At 39.1% G+C, this 18,169-nt stretch overlaps 1 protein-coding gene across 1 annotated transcript in view; it reads left to right on the forward strand.

Annotated features, from left to right (window-relative positions):
- Positions 1–18,169, forward strand: part of LOC126094510 (unconventional myosin-IXa-like) — a 303,759-nt gene that overhangs the window by 129,469 nt on the left and 156,121 nt on the right. The window contains 1 exon segment of the mRNA XM_049908919.1: positions 8,501–8,726. Coding sequence (XP_049764876.1) covers positions 8,501–8,726 — 226 coding nt within the window.

Genomic DNA, 18,169 nt, shown 5'->3' on the forward strand with positions numbered 1-18,169 from the left:
TAATCATTTAAAGCTGGTTCTTAAAACTTTGTTTATAGTCTTTCTCAGGATTGTTTATGTCTGTCTCTTCAGTATCTCTGTGACACTCTCCCATGGTTTAAACAAACCTCTGACCATTCAAGCTGCCCTTCTCGTATGGGTCCCAGACACTTGACCAGTATTCTAAAACTGATCGCACAAGTGATTTGTAAGTAATCTCTTTTGTAGGCTGCTTGCACTTCCTCAGTATTTTATCAACAAACCAAACAACTGAACCTAAATGATCATTCCATTTCATATCCCTACAAAGTGATACACCTAGGTGTTTGTACTAGTTGACCGATTCCAACAGTGACTCATAGATATTATATAATCTGTTCATCATAAGAATAAACCTGATGTAAACAAACACAAACGCGATGATTGGTCAGAAGCTCTAGCACACGTACACTGGTGTTGTTACGCTCTTGGAAGTAGGTCCTATCTTATTACTAATTTACATTAAATGGAACTTTTAAGATATTCAGATGTATTAACAGCCATCTATGTTTCTCTTAATCACGCTTTACCTACATAGTTTTTATTTCAAAAATCGTGTACAGTAACAGCCTATGTTGTGTTGTGCTCTGATTGTCGTGCTATTAAGGCACAGTATAAAAATGGCTGAGGCTGCTTTCTGTTCCATAGTAAAACACGCTCGTGGAACATTGTTAAAAAGTGGCTAGAAATAGCTGTTCTGAATGTTTTTCATAAATTTACAGAGGTAATCGGCTTTGACGTTTTCCCAGTGTTGTATATATTGCAGTTGATCGACGGACACACATTGAACGTGTAGCGCAGTCGGTAGCGTAGTAGAATGTGAACCAGATGCGGATATTCTTGCATTGGTTCAAATCTCCCACAGAATCATTTTTTTCCCTTGTTCAATTTGAAATACCTATACCTCGTAATTATAAAACTCATCATCATTTTTTATGAATAAGGCATGTCTTCTTGATTCTAATTATGTATTGGATGCAAAATTCCTGTTTCCATTTCAAATGCAAATTCTTAATTGTTGATGTTTCATGAAAGATTGTTCATAAAAGTTGGGCACGCCATATAGCAAGAATGACAGAGAATAGACTACCTAGAGTAGCATTCAGCAGAACAATAGACGAAACAAGAGGAAGAGGAAGACCCAGAATTAGATGGTGGCCTAACATTCAGGAGGACACAACTAGGATGAACAGCAACAGCAACTGGACAAACAGCGCATTGGATAGATAGAAGTGGAAGAGGCTCATAGAGCAGGCATATGGTTGATCCGGCCCTTGCCACATGTAAAGTAAAAGTAAAGTTCATAGAAGTTGTTTAAATTAAGAAAACATAACAACTTAATCTTTTAAAGCAAAAATTAAAAACAAGATCCTCTTTATTTGGACTATGCCCATCGTTTTATATCACAGAGGTAAATAAGTATCATAGAAACATGAAAAACAACAATTTTCACAGCATCGAGCACATCATACAAATGCTGCATTTTTACATTTGCTACTATACCATTACAATATGAACCCAACAGAACTGATTTGGAACCAAGCTGCGGGATTTGGCCCGAGAAGTAACAAGACTGTTAAACTGCCAGATGTACTGGAACTAACACATGCAGCATTTTCACAAATCAATGCTGAACGCTTGTGGGATATAAACAGCTCGTCATAAAATAAGAAGAGAAAATGCTGCGCCTGGTTAGCTGCGTGGATTCTGTTGTTGATAGGCTCGTTATCAACATAGGAGGTGACACTTCAGGAACGGAAATGTATTTCTCGGATTTGGATGAGGAAGGAGCTAAGAGATTACCAGATGATTGACTGTAAGTGATACCTTCACTGGCTTCAATATTTAACTATACGGTGAAATCCTTCAATACTCTCTTATGTTACACACAGCTTATGCAGAAAAATTACCGTGTGGTCAGGAATTTTCATCATTCTTGTTTGTAATTACAACAGTACATTAGCTAAAAACGACAACTTGTTGCAGTTTTTGTCTAGTCATCAAAGGAGCATATTGTGGTAGATTTGCAGTGTATTACTTAATTCTGCTTAAAATTTAAATGACGTTCCAGATTATATTGCTCCTCTGCTTGCCTCCTTTACGGTACGTCTTAACTGCAGCTGCTTACATCATAGCAGGAAAGCTGGACCAGCTGACCGGCCTGTGCTGTCCAAGTTAAATGCACGGGTAAAGCTGTTGTACTATGTTATTGCAAAGTCGATTGTAATAGAATACTATGTTTTTTCTTTTTGTGAAGTGCAAAATTTTACATTTTCGAACATTGTTAGAGCAAGTTGTCAATCTTTGCACCACGTTGAAATCTTACCAAGATCTGACTGAATATTTATGCAGCTTCTTTCAGATAGTACTTCGTTATAGATAACTGCATCATCTGCAAAAATCCTGATTTCACTATTAATATTGTCTGCAAGGTCGTTATATACCACTTGAACAGGATTCCCACCACACTTCCCTGGGGGGCACCTGAAATTACTTCTACACCTGACGATGCCCCTCCATCCGAGATAACATGCGCTGTCCTCCTTACCAAAAAGTCCTCAATCCAGTCACAAATTTCACTTAATACTCCATATGGTCATACTTTTGACAATAAGCACAGGTATGATACTGAGTCGAATGCTTTTCAGAAATCAAGAAATACTGCATCTACCTGGTTGCCTTGAGCTGAGGCTTTCAGTATGAGCTCTGAGGACGGGGCGTGAGTCGTGCTTGGGTAGCTCAGTCGGTAGAGCACTTGCCCGCGAAAGGCAAAGGTCCCGAGTTCGAGTCTCGGTCCGGCACACAGTTTTAATCTGCCAGGAAGTTTCATATCAGTGCACACTCCGCTGTAGAGTGAAAATTTCATTCTAGAAACATCCCCCAGACTGTGGCTAAGCCATGTCTCCGCAATATCCTTTCTTTCGGGAGTGCTAGTTATGCAAGGTTCGCAGGAGAGCTTCTGTAAAGTTTGGAAGGTAGGAGACGAGGTACTGGCAGAAGTAAAGCTGTGAGGACGGGGCGTGAGTCGTGGTTAGGTAGCTCAGTCGGTAGAACACTTGCCCGCGAAAGGCAAAGGTCCCGAGTTCGAGTCTTGGTCTGGCACACAGTTTAAATCTGCCAGGAAGTTTCAAGCCTCTTCATCTCCAAATACTGCAACCTGCATCTCTTTGAAGCTGCATAATGTGCTCATCTCCTGATCTTCATGTACAATTTTACCATCTCCACTTCCCACCATTACCAAATTGACAATTACTTATTTTGATGGCAATTGTATCTATTTTATTATTGATGTATTTTGTGTACACATTTGCCAAACTGTAATTTTCTATTGCAATTTTCTTTAATGTGGTGGTTTGTTGCTGTGCACAACAGTAATACATGAAGTGTCACACTGATAATTCACCTTTACTGTCTGAAATAATTTTTTAATTGATATTTAAAGTATTCATCATTAAAAAGTTTTCCAACAGTCATTTGTTGAGTTTTGTTATATATTTACTGATTTGTGAGTGTTTACTTTCTTTTTCCAATTTTTACTCTCTCTCTCTCTCTCTCTCTCTCTCTCTCTCTCTCTCTCTCTCTCTCTCTGTGTGTGTGTGTGTGTGTGTGTGTGTGTGTGTGTGTGTGTGTGTGTTAGAGAAAGGGGGGGGGGGGGCGCGCTAAGCTGTGTTTGTGTCATATAAGTGGAATGTTGTCATATCTTGTCTTGGGTTTCAACAGTGCAGTTGAGTGCTGAATGGGCAAGATATCCTGTGTTATAGATTCTAACTGGGCTTAAGCATTGGACGTTCTATCTTAATAGTTTGTGCAGGCTTTTCATATGACACCATGTAAAAGTCACACTGAGCGTCCCAAGTTACATAAAACTGCCACACTCTGACTGTCAGAATCTACTGTCACAATCCACTGCTTGAGCAACAGAATTCTGATGGCAAGAATTGCACTGTATGTCATATTGGTGGGTAGTCGAACCAGTTGTAAATGAACGCTTGGGAACACCTGGTGAGTAACAGTAATGTCCACATCACTACCTTGTTTTGTGTTATAGAAGCTCCACCCAAGCTGCAACACACACCACAGTGGATAGAGAGCTATGAACGCCTGTACAAATGCATTGTGGTACCTGTTGGTACAGCCTAATGGTGAACGCACAGACCAAGGGCCACATGTGGCCCACCATTGACCTGATGGCAGCCCACCACTCACCAATCATTCTTTTAATTTTTTTCTTTTTGTTCTCATCATTCATTCCCTCCTGAAGTGGAGAGAATGGGCCCTTTTAGAACTTAGTTCTTTTGAGCCCAGTCCAGCTGACAATGCAGCAGGGAAATTCCAATTTGGAATAACAACTTGTCTCACAGTCTGACAGTTTTTAACTTGTGGCCTTATGTAATCACAGTAAGAGGTTTGCAGCCCACAGTACTAGCAAGTCTGCATACCTTTGCGCTAATGGCAGGAAACAGTACCTCAAAAATAATTTGAAGTGATGCATCTACTGCACCAACAGGGAACTTCTCAGGCAGGTAGTGGGGGTATTCTGATGTGGTGGTTGCTTACATAACATGAAATTTGTCCCCACAGTTGTCCAATCATGGGCATCTTTTTATTTGCTTACAACACACAGCTCACACCCTGTAACTTTAGTACGACAATACATCATGGCGTTAATCCCAAATTTTGTCAGTAGGAGTTGAGGTTCACTACGAAGAGATGATACAGTCACATGAAATGTGTGCAGTTAAGTCAGAGCTTTGGCAGTGCTGGGTGTCATTTAAGCAGTCACTGACCAGAATGTATGACCAACACTTTCACTATCTTGTGAATCCATGCTATGATGAGTTGTCACATGCTCATCATCTTTAGATGTTGATCTGGGTGATTCTGTGTGCTACATGTTATTATTAAGTAGATGTCTGTAATTCAGTTGCTCATTAGTGTGTGCAATGAGTTGTTATTTTTAGTCATTCCATTGTTTGGATTCCGCCAAGGGGCTTCCACTATTGTTTTAAATTACAATTGATGTGAATAAACAGTTCTTTATTACTGGGGCACTCATGAATACAATTTTCATCATGCCAAGGATGTTGGGCTTTGAACTGAATGGAGTCTCAGAAACTTTATAACATATCAGTTGTACAAAACTAGGGGTGTGTGTATCTCAATCTTCACTGTTGGCATAGGAAGATCAATATATTGTAAACAGGCGATGTTGCTGACTCTCACATCCGTTATTTTCCATTTCCCCTGTCCAATCAGGCTTTAATTTTTCCTCTCCAGTTACGTAACTGCAGTGCAACTGTACACGGACTAGAATCATTAGATACTTCTGGCAGGAGATAGGGAATATTGACCATTACTGGCATTACTGTTTTTATTTGTTGGTGTGTGAGCACAGTGTTTCACGAGTGTGTCTCCATCTGGTGCACGTTGCTTAGTGCTGCTTAACACTCAGTATTTGTCCCAGTTAAAAAAAAAATGTGTCAGTTTATTTGACTGTAGGATTCCAGAAACTTGCTACAGTTTTAGGTTTTTATATCTGAATTCTGGATGTTACTTGCAAGTTGCCAATTTAATGGGTTCCAGGACTAACAAAAATTTGATTTTCGATATTTCATACAGTTATTAGCCAAATTTAAGAATTTAAATTGCAGTTTTAATATACTCATTCAGAACTATAATCTTATGTCAAAGATTTAATACAATGCGAAGCATTACATTTAGTAACTGTGTATATCTCTTGAGGCACTGTAAGTCCTGACTTGCAAATTACACAATCTGTATTGATCCACTGTTTGAGAATGAAAGCACTTAAAGAATTTAAACAAAATTTACACACATTTCAAACCTTTACAACTTTTTCCTGTTGACATCCACATAAAATGATGAACGAAAAAAAGATCATTGCTTACAGTACTTTCACTGTCTATGCAGTAAAACTGCAGCATCAGGCATAAAATTTTAAGGTGTGTGCGTGTGTGTGTGTGTGTGTGTGTGTGTGTGTGTGTGTGTGTGTGTGTTTATTTACTACTAACTCTATTCGCAACACATTTTGCAGATAATATCCAAATATAGCATTGAATATACACTCCTGGAAATGGAAAAAAGAACACATTGACACCGGTGTGTCAGACCCACCATACTTGCTCCTGACACTGCGAGAGGGCTGTACAAGCAATGATCACACGCACGGCACAGCGGACACACCAGGAACCGCGGTGTTGGCCGTCGAATGGCGCTAGCTGCGCAGCAATTGTGCACCGCCGCCGTCAGTGTCAGCCAGTTTGCCGTGGCATACGGAGCTCCATCGCAGTCTTTAACACTGGTAGCATGCCGCGACAGCGTGGACGTGAACCGTATGTGCAGTTGACAGACTTTGAGCGAGGGCGTATAGTGGGCATGCGGGAGGCCGGGTGGACGTACCGCCGAATTGCTCAACACGTGGGCGTGAGGTCTCCACAGTACATCGATGTTGTCGCCAGTGGTCGGCGGAAGGTGCACGTGCCCGTCGACCTGGGACCGGACCGCAGCGACGCACGGATGCATGCCAAGACCGTAGGATCCTACGCAGTGCCGTAGGGGACTGCACCGCCACTTCCCAGCAAATTAGGGACACTGTTGCTGCTGGGGTATCGGCGAGGACCATTCGCAACCGTCTCCATGAAGCTGGGCTACGGTCCCGCACACCGTTAGGCCGTCTTCCGCTCACGCCCCAACATCGTGCAGCCCGCCTCCAGTGGTGTCGCGACAGGCGTGAATGGAGGGACGAATGGAGACGTGTCGTCTTCAGCGATGAGAGTCGCTTCTGCCTTGGTGCCAATGATGGTCGTATGCGTGTTTGGCGCCGTGCAGGTGAGCGCCACAATCAGGACTGCATACGACCGAGGCACACAGGGCCAACACCCGGCATCATGGTGTGGGGAGCGATCTCCTACACTGGCCGTACACCACTGGTGATCGTCGAGGGGGCACTGAATAGTGCACGGTACATCCAAACCGTCATCGAACCCATCGTTCTACCATTCCTAGACCGGCAAGGGAACTTGCTGTTCCAACAGGACAATGCACGTCCACATGTATCCCGTGCCACCCAACGTGCTCTAGAAGGTGTAAGTCAACTACCCTGGCCAGCAAGATCTCCGGATCTGTCCCCCATTGAGCATGTTTGGGACTGGATGAAGCGTTGTCTCACGCGGTCTGCACGTCCAGCACGAACGCTGGTCCAACTGAGGCGCCAGGTGGAAATGGCATGGCAAGCCGTTCCACAGGACTGCATCCAGCATCTCTACGATCGTCTCCATGGGAGAATAGCAGCCTGCATTGCTGCGAAAGGTGGATATACACTGTACTAGTGCCGACATTGTGCATGCTCTGTTGCCTGTGTCTATGTGCCTGTGGTTCTGTCAGTATGATCATGTGATGTATCTGACCCCAGGAATGTGTCAATAAAGTTTCCCCTTCCTGGGACAATGAATTCACGGTGTTCTTATTTCAATTTCCAGGAGTGTAGCTGCAAAATTATATCATTGTATGCTACAAAGTTTGGGAGGTATGATGGTATATAGATGGGATTATGATTTTTAAAGAATTTGGAGGTGGAGGTTTACTGGTATTATGATGAACGTGCAGTACCCTTTTGTAAAGGCGGCCAACACACAAGATTAATGGAGATTATAGAACACTCCTCAGTGCATTAGAAGCTGTTTAAAATAAGTATTACAGTCAAAGTCCAGTTCCACCAGTAAGAAATAGAGTTTAAAAGATAAACACTGTAAACCAAACTGATATACTGAGAATGCACTTTATTGATTGAATTATAAATGGCTGATATCAACTCTGGGGCGTCTTATATGCAGGATTAGTCAAAGGGAACTCCTAGTGACAAGTGCCCTCTGTGTAGTTATTCCATGACAAATGGCAGAAATGTGGTCCCAACTGCTTGGTTTGCATAATTACATCTGGTGATGCCATTGCGATCCCAGAGACAAGTTCATCATGTACGGTGTGTAACATATCTCTATTTTTAATTGAAGATGGAATACAATCCTGGTGGTTGTGACACACCTGAAATGATAAAGTAAAATGGTTCTTGTGTACTGTTATTTGAGTAAAGTAACCCAAATTTCTTCTACTTTATTTCGAAATATGACATAAAAGTTTTTTTGATAGTTAAGCAGTGGCACTACATGTAATCATTTTTCTGTCAGTCCATTTATGCAGCAAATATTTGAACTGCTTTGCTTGTACTTTAAACTGGAATAATTATCTCAGTTTCTTTGGGTTAAATTTTGAAGAATAAAAAGCTAACAACAATATTGTGCAAGGTGCGCATGTCAGAAGACAGTTTTATTTGTTTCTGACATACAGAGATAACACATTGTACTGTTTTTCTCTTAGTTTTACTTGTTAGTTCAGTATTTTAATTTTTAGTTTAAAATTTTTTCCCTCCTTAATTACCTTGAAATGATTGAGGCTGTGGATGCAGTTCACAGGCTGATGTTCGTGATTTTCTCTACACTTTAAATCTGAATCGTGATAATTACCAACTTGGCATAAGCAAGATCTTCCTTCGAGAATCTGAAAAGGTCCGATTAGACTACAGACTGCATCAACAGATAGTGGGAAGCATAGTGACCATTCAGAGATGGGCACGGTCTGTACTGGAGCGACGACGCTTCTTGCGCGCTCGTGAAGCTGCCATCACTATACAGGTAGGCAGGCAATGTATTGTAGCCTTTATTGCGAAATTTGTTTGGAAATGTGACATTCCAGTAGTATTTATACATTTCATTTGCTTAGATTGTAATGTGCAAATTAATTGTCCTATGTATCAAATAATATTTTACTTTTAGTTCATGATTTCTTTGTCTCACTTTAATTAAGTGAGGATCTATTTACTTTAGTTACCTTTTCAGTGTGTGTGTGTGTGTGTGTGTGTGTGTGTGTGTGTGTGTGTGTGTCATCGTGTCATCAAATTCTTTTTTTAAAATGTGATAGCAAGGGAAGTGTCAGATGCTCTTTGGCAAACTGAGCACAAAGAATAAAATAGGTAAACATTGTATAGGAGTGTAAGAAGAATTTGGTAGAAACAAAGAGTGATTAAATTAATCATAAATGGGAACATTAAAATAACTGTTGAGAATTATAGATTAGTATTACTAAGCAATCTGTAACTCTTTCTTGTGATGGATCTTCTCTAATACTTCTTGTTCATTCTTTTACTCATTGTTCCACTGTAGATAGACGTCTCACCATACTATTCTTACTGTCTCACAAATTACCTTTATTAATTCCTGTCACATGTATCTCTTCTTATCAATGAGGGAGATATATATATTTCTCAAAAATTGGTAATGGTGTGACTTGTAACTGCCATAAAATGCTGCAGAACAGAACCCTCAGAGCTTCAGTAAATGCATCAAATGGAACAAGACAGATGCTTTCTGCAATCAGTTGCTTTTCTGTACCTGAAGAAGTTAGTTTTTTTATGTACAATCTCTCATTAACTTATCTCATGCCCTAAAAATCTGAAGACTTGAACCCACATTTGCCTTCATTATACTAGCCTAGCTTCTCTCAATTTTTTTCCAGTTGTAGAATATCCTCAGTTCATTTCATTTTTTCCTTCCAGACTCATAATACTCTTATTTGTAAAATTATAAAGAATTTAGCAACCAGTCATGGAAACATAATTTATTTATCTTTTTGCAAATCAGTTTCGACCGATATCAGTCATCATCGGTGCTAAAACGAATACAAGAGACAGGGCATAAGCAACAACTACCTTAACAAACGAAAAAAATGACAATAAAACATAGTTACATCAGTTACAACATATACAGGTGTCTGAAATTAAAATTCAAAGTCATAACATACCATTTTTCTAACCGATACATACCATAAGTAGAAGTACTGTCCTTGGCAGATTTCTATTACGAAGCAACACATCATAGCTCAAACACTATAACAAGACAACATGAGGTGGCGCCACGTTGCAATAAGCACCTTCTATGTAAAATACAAAAGTAATGTAAAATATAAGCAATAAGGAATATACTACATTACAAAAGATTATATAGTGATGGTAATTGATAATACCAATTTAAATAATTACAAGAAGTGAAAATGTCTCAAAATTGTTTGTCAGATTATAACAAATTAAATATATACATCAAAACTACGATCGTCAAAATTGTAAGAAGAGATAAACTCGCTAAAAATATAATTCCATTCACACAAATTTAGGAATGAAACTTATTTGTCATAATGACAAAACCAAATAGTGGTATCAGTGGCCATCTGTCTTTCTACATACGAACTACAAGTGCATCAAGAGGCACATGTATGTTACTTTCAATAGATGACGCTATGTTACTGAGTGCACAAATCCAAAGTTTACAGAGTTCAGGTGAAAATTACAGTACGAGATAAACAATCGTATTACTTAAATAATGCGATTAACAAAGTGTTACGCATATGAAGAGACATATATGTGGATAACGACTTTAGATCTACTATGCGAACTGTAGCCTCATGAACAAATGTACCATGCGCCCTTATATTTCTCATGAGTATGGTGGTAACCAGTGCAAGGATTGCCATATTACTGTCAATCACCAGCAGTAAAATAGAGCTCAAAAGTCACTCACAACACAACAAGAGCAGCCCACTCAGAATATGTAAAACCAACTCTAAACATCGAAAAACATTTACCATGTAACAACCACTTTTTTTGAATAAGAATGGCTCAGTTTAGTGGTTTTTAGATGGTAAATGGTTTTCGATGTTTAGAATTGGTTTTACATATTTTGAACGTGCTGCTCTTGGATCGTGAGTGGCTTTTGAGCACCTATTTTATTGCCGGTGGTTGGCAGTAATATAGCAATCCTTGCATCGGTTACCACCATACTCATGAGAAATATAAGAGCGCATGGTACATTTATTCATGAGGCCATAGTTCGCATAGTAGATCTAAAGTCGTTATTCACTTATATGGCTCTTCATATGTGTAACACTTTGTTAATCGCATTATTTAAGTAGTACGATTGTTTATCTTGTACTGTAATTTCACCTGAACAGTGTCAACTTTTGATTTGTGCCTCTTGATGCACTTGTAGTTTGTATGTAGAACGGCAGATGGCAATTGATACCACAATTTGGTTTCGTCATTATGACAAAATAAGTTTCATTCCTAAATTTGTGTGAATGGAATTATATTTTTAGCAAGTTTATCTCTTCTTACAATTTTGACGATTGTGGTTTTGACGTATATATTTAATTTATTATTATCTGACAAACAACTTTCAGACTTTTCACTTGTTGTAGTTATTTAAATTGGTATTATCAATTACCATCACTATATAATTTTTTGTGATGTGATATCTTCCTTATTGCTTGTATTGTACATTACTTTTGTATTTTACGTAGAGGGTACTTATTGTAACGTGGTGCCACCTCATGTAGTCTTCTTATAGTGTTTGAGCTATGATGTGTCACTTCGTAATAGAAATCTGCCATCTGTCATTTTTTTGTTTTTTGAAGTAGTAGTTGCTTATGCCCTGTCTCTTGTATTTGTTTTAGCACAGATGGTGACCAAAATTGGTCGAAATCAATTTGCAACAAGATAAATAAATTATGTTTCCGCGACTGTTTGCTACATTCTTTATAATTTGATATTCCACGATTGCTGCAAAGAAGGGGAACCTTATGGAGCCCAACATTCAAATTTCTTATTTGTGTTTAGCCCTAATTTTTTTGTCATTCCTGTTGTGCAGTGATATTACTATTTCCCCAGTTTTTGTTGTCCGCTCAACTAGAGGTCGCAACAATCAGAAAAATGCCAATCTGAGTCTGCACCACATCTGCAAGACCCTTATCTATATCCTGATCCACAGCCACAGCAGTTTAAGCTGCCACTGTTCTGATCAAAGGCTTGTTCCTTGACTGAATTTTCATCTGGGGAAGTCAGCATTTGGCTTTGATATGAATTGAGGATTAACATATTTCAGTGACAGCTGTATCAATTTGAAACTAATCTTTTTCATATGAGAGTGTCTGAAAACATATTTATTCCTTATTTATGTAGAAAGGTGATAAGAAGAAATTTCGTACCTGATTTTTAACATTTTACACGTGTGCCTCATAATTTAGATAATCGTATTTTAATACAAGGTGACCTGGCATATTTTCAATGCAGTTGGCAAATAATAATAAAATACTGTCATAATTAATAAAGCAGATTTTGCAAATTTTTCCGTAAAATATTTTTGCCGCAGTGAGAAATCGAATGAAGTCATTACACAAGTTGTTATATGTTTCACACTGTTAAATGGTAGTCACATAGTTGGTTTATGAATGCATCTGTTACTACATTGCTAAATAATTACAACATGTTACTTTTCTGACTGTAACAAGCATTGCATCATGTACTTTTAAATATATTTAATACAAGCATTGATAGATTCACTGATCTTATGCTGAATGTTATTTATGGCCTGTGTGAGTAACAAAACAGAAGTTGGACTATGAAATGAAAATTCCAAAGAATAGCTTGTCCAAGAACAGCCTAGTACTTGCTTTATGCTTTCTGTTTGAAATGACATAAATGAGATCTATTACTGAAAAAGAAACAGATATAAGACAGCTTCTAATAGGGTGGAAAGGGAATGCACATTTGAAAGTGTGCAGAATGGAAAGAAGAGCAAGTCATCGTCTTTAGCCCCACCAGATGTTGACAATGCGTATATCATTCTACAGGGCAGTACAAAATTTGTAGTGGTACTCCATCCACGGGGAAGGGCATATGTAAGTGTAAAGTTCAATGAAATACCTTACAGCACTCCATGCTCCGTTAGAAAAGTTGATGTCTGGTGGTGAAAAAAGAAATGGGCAGGCAACCAAGGAGCATTGTCAGTAGCTTTGAATGATCAGAGATGCCAGCACAGTGGAACCTTGTGATCTGCCAACTGTATCACACCTTACATGATTGCCAACCACATACTCGTGGTGTCAACCAGAATGTGCTTCTCAGACTACACACACACACACACACACACACACACACACACACACACACACACACACACACGGTAAGTTTGCAGCAATGCCTAATCACTATGTGCAGGTCCCTTGGGTGCAGCTAAAATAGTCGTACCAGAAGGTAAGGATGGCAACAAACCTCCACTTTAGATGTACCTTCCAAACAAGAATCCCCAGAGGCTAATTTTCAGCTAACTTTATGACAGATGGCGGTGCTGATTTGTGCAATTGTGTTCATTGGCAACAGGTAACACAATTTTATGAAAAGTGTATGCTAAGAATGATATTGTCCTTTAATTTTTAGATACAGAGCAATTATTGTGGATATCTGCAGATAACTCACAGATATCCGCTGTTGTGTGTGTTTTTATCAACAAGATGACAATTACTGGATGTACCTATGTAGGCCTGGCCTCTAACTCTGCCCTTTGTGTTCCACTATTTCTTTCCAACTTCTCATTGTGTGCTCTTGCATAGAATGCATTGTACCTTCTCTTACATCATCTGCCACCATTGAGAGAGGTGGTGCAATTACAAGACATTGGACTCACATGCAGTAGGATGGCACTTCAAATCCCTGTACAGCCAACCATGTTTTCTGTGGTTTCCTTAAGTCACTTAAAGCAAAAGCTGGGATGGTTCCTTTCTAAAAGACATGGCCAATTTCCGTTCCTTATCTGAGCTTGAGCTCTAGCAATAATGATTGCATTGTTGGTGGGACATTTAACTTTAAACTTTCTACTACCTTTCCATCTAGCATGATCAAATTTGTTTTTCTCTATGTTTTCATGAATCAGTGGTTAAAATAAGCAAACTACCAGACCTGCTAGGTTTACTAAGTACATGTATTATGAGTACATTGCAAAATGGTTATCTATTTATTTAGGTTTCTAAAAGCTGCTTTTCTTGGAAAATATTATGATCTTGTTTCATAGGGGACTTATACATGTGAAATTCAACATACCTCAGCAACTGATAAGATACAAGCAGAGTGTGATATTTTCTTACTCTTGCAGCTGATCCTTATTGCTGTACAAGGTGTACCGTGGATTGTGCTGTAAGTTTATTGCCAACATTTCTATGTGAAGATTTCATTAATTTTATCACAGGAATTTTAATCTGATTGAGTGCTGCTAATTTTTCATTATCTTCTGTATGTTACATCCAGAATGTTCTGTGCAAAGTTAACTGTGTGGCATGTCCATCACTGATTTAATGTTTTGATTTTATGTGTAACCAAACACCTACCAAGTATGCGTGTTTGTATCAAAACTGGAAATATGTGTAATCTGCTGTATAATCCTATCTACGTTGTTAATGAAAAATTATGTAAATGTTAACACAACCTGCCGTAGATGTATCATTTGCTGTCAGCCTTCATTTACTGTGACACTGAGTTCTGTTTCTTAGGGAACACAGTCAGGACATAAACCTTTTTGCAGAACTCCAATGAAAATATAACAAATTTAACAAGATTTTTCAGTGAGTAAGAAATTAACATTATTGTTAAACAATGGAAAATCCTAGATGAAATGTAACAACACGGGAGAAGGAAAGTTGCTACTCACCATATAGTGGAGATGCTGAGCCGTGATAGGCACAACACACACACACACACACACACACACACACACACACACACACACACTCACGCAAGTGCAACTTGCACACACATCTGCAGTCTCAGAGAGCTGAAACTACACTGCGAGCAGTAGCACCAGTGCATGATGGGAGTGGCAACTGGGTGGGGGTAAGGAGGAGGCTGGGGCGGGGAGGGGGAGGGATAGTATGGTGGGAGTGGCGGACAGTGAAGTGTTGCAGTTTGGATGGAGGGTAGGAGAGAAGGTGCGGAGGGGGGGAGGGGGTAAATAGCGGAAAGGAGAGAAATAAAAATAAATAAAAATAAATTAAAAGACTGGGTGTGGCAGTGAAATGACGGCTGTGTAGTGCTGGAATGGGAACAGGGAGGGGGCTGGATGGGTGAGTACAGTGACTAACTATGGTTGAGACCAGGAGGGTTACGGGAACGTAGGATGTATTGCAGGTAAAGTTCCCACCTGCAAAGTTCAGAAAAGCTGGTGTTGGTGGGAATGATCCATATATAACATAATTGTTATTTACTCTGTCAATTTTGCTGAGCAGGGAGACCTCTTCTTTTGTGTACCTCATGTCACAGGCCAAGTCCACTTGATATGCCTCATCAGGTGAATGAAAAAGCGTGCTGCCAAATAATAATTTAAGTGTGGCTACTGATAAACTTTAATAATAAGATGCTCTGGGAAAGGTGTGAGGGTAGTGCTCAGGTGTGACCTAATCAATACTGTGGTCGGCACAGATAAAACGATAATGTGACTAGGACATTCAAAACACAGTGCATCCTATTAACATAACATGGTGTTTCATGGGACTGCTCTTCGTTTATGCACGAACTTGGTGTGTTATGGTGCAAGTTATCCATGTGTATGCTTGATGTATACCGGTCATCATAAAGAGCTATATTTTTAATTTTTTTGTGCCTCTAATGTTTTCTTTTCACATGTAATAGTTCTCTCTAATCTATTATTCTAGTGTTGTATCTTTTTAATTGTAAACAGAAATTGGCAGTACATTTTTGGCAGAATCTTTTATAGCAATTTATTTTTTCCTTGAAAAAAAAAAAAAAATCCTCTATTGGAAAAAGCCTGAGAACTAGATATCAATTTTAAAATTTTCCTGGCGAATTGACTGTTCAAACAAATTTCGGGCTTGCAGCCGGTCATCGTTCAATACTTCGCACAATATTTCAACTGGGCACCTGCCAGTCATCTTCAGGTGAGCCGTCGCAGACTGGCGAAAACGTCCTCCGTTCCGCAGTATATAGCGTACTGTAACTATTCTGTGCATGCGTCGAAAACTTGATAGATGAACCACACTGCCCGCCGGCAGCGCCCTCGCTGGTGGAATAGCAGAACTCAGTCGCCCTCTGAGTTGCTATTTGCCACGGCTGTCTACGCACTCTGTCGTCTTCGATTTGAGCAAATCGTGGAGATGATGGGATTCCATGCACTGTCCAGCTGGTAGCCGCTGTCACGGTTCAACAGATTTAACATATCTGGACAGTGCTTGGAATCCCATCATCTCCACGATTTGCTCAAATCGAAGACGACAGAGTGCATCGACGGCCGTGGCAAATAGCAACGCAGAGGGCGACTGAGTTCCGCTATTCCACCAGGGAGGGTGCTGCCGGCGGGCAGCGTGGTTCATCTATCAAGTTTTCAACGCTTGCGCAGAATAGTTGCAGTACGCTATATACTGCGGAACAGAGGACGTTTTCGCCAGTCTGCGACAGCTCACCTGAAGATGACTGTCAGGGGCCCAGTTGAAATATCGTGGGAAGTATTGGACGACGACCGGCTGCAAGCCTGAAATTTGTTTGAACAACTAGATATCAGCTTTCCTACATCATACGTAAGAATTTTGCTTATCTTGTTAACAGATTTCAGCTATTCTTTGTGACTTAAGAGTATTTACTGTCCAGAATTAATAGTTGAGTTATAATAATTTAAACCGTAAATATTCTGTGAACACTGCATGTAGTTCCAGCAGTATGTCAGAAACTTAAACTGTCCTCTTCGAATAATGCTTTTCATAGTTCCCAATCATCTGTATCACTGATGAGTTGTTAACAACCATTGCTATTTACAGTGAAATGTAAATTAAATGTGTGTACTGGATGGCGGTACTGGACAGTAGGATGGAAGGTTGGGACTGATTGATTGAGTAAAAAATTGCAACAATTTCATATATTTATTTAAAGAACCTTCAGAATTGTAACAGGTCACACTCTTAAAATTTAATTAACAAATGGAAAAAAAGGCATCAACAAGGTTTAAAATTTTTTTAACTCTGTCTCTTCAGAGTTTTTCACGTATCTCGTAAATTACTCTTTTCTATTTATTTTGTTTTTGTTTTTGTTATTGCTCGCGTAATAACGCATATACGAAATGAGATATGTTACTACGAAAAGAGTCGCGAAATACCTTTCAGTAATGCTGTGCCAAGAATTTCTTTATAATCATTAATTTTCAACAAAACAGAATATATTGGGTTCTTATTGTTCTGTATCTGGCTTTCTATTGAAGGAACATTTTTGGTTACTGTAACTCACTATAAAAAATCTACATATCTTCGCTACTTTATAGTTATTGAAAAATGAAAATTACTTTGTTATGAAATACTGATGTTACAGTTCGCAAAGATTGTTCAACATTTTGCAGTGGATTTTTGTTAAGCGTAAAACACCAATAATTACCACGACTAGCACAAGAACATGAGACTATTATCGGAGAAAAATGATGTTTTTACTATAAGGTTGCCAGACCAGAACTACGCACAGCAAGATTTCTTTCATGTGATGAAAATAAATTATCTCTTTTCACTATTAGTACTATATTATCAGCAGCCCGCGTCAGGCTGTAAAACACATCATAAAATCTGCTGCTCTGCTCTGCAACTTCGAAAGCTGAAAGAAATAATTTTTCACTTCACTGTTACCTGACCGCTTCTTTGCGGTATGATAGGTTTCATGTACTGCAATTTGAATGAACCGCAGCAGCGGCTAGCTCGTTCGTAGCGCCGCTCTGCACCACGAATAATATTTAAACAACTGAAAATGTTTTAAAGGGATGGGATAAAATACCAGGCAAGCTTGACATGAATCATAATGCAAGGTTTCACTAAATAACTCTATTCAAACATTTAAACAATTTGAGTAGTACACACCTTTTTAACAATCTTGCCTAATGGCGTCCCTCTTACAAATTTGACAAAAGAATGCTACGCTAGCATACAATATCACGTCACAGGCTATCCTTCTCACGTAACTCCAAGAAGAAGACAAAGAAATTACTGTTCGTTCTATATTATTTATACTAGGGATATTTTTCATCTCTGTATGATATTTATCGTCTGTGCGGTTTCAGTACTCGCCGACACAGATATTATCTAATATAAATAATAATAATAAAAAAATACATAATTCCATACAATAACTGAATACAATGCACAATATTTTCTCTTTACTGCAAAATATGTCTTTTGCTAAGGGACGTTACAAGTTGAAAAGCAGCTTCACCAC

Source organism: Schistocerca cancellata, chromosome 8, assembly GCF_023864275.1.
Source record: "Schistocerca cancellata isolate TAMUIC-IGC-003103 chromosome 8, iqSchCanc2.1, whole genome shotgun sequence".
Classification (NCBI taxonomy): domain Eukaryota; kingdom Metazoa; phylum Arthropoda; class Insecta; order Orthoptera; family Acrididae; genus Schistocerca; species Schistocerca cancellata.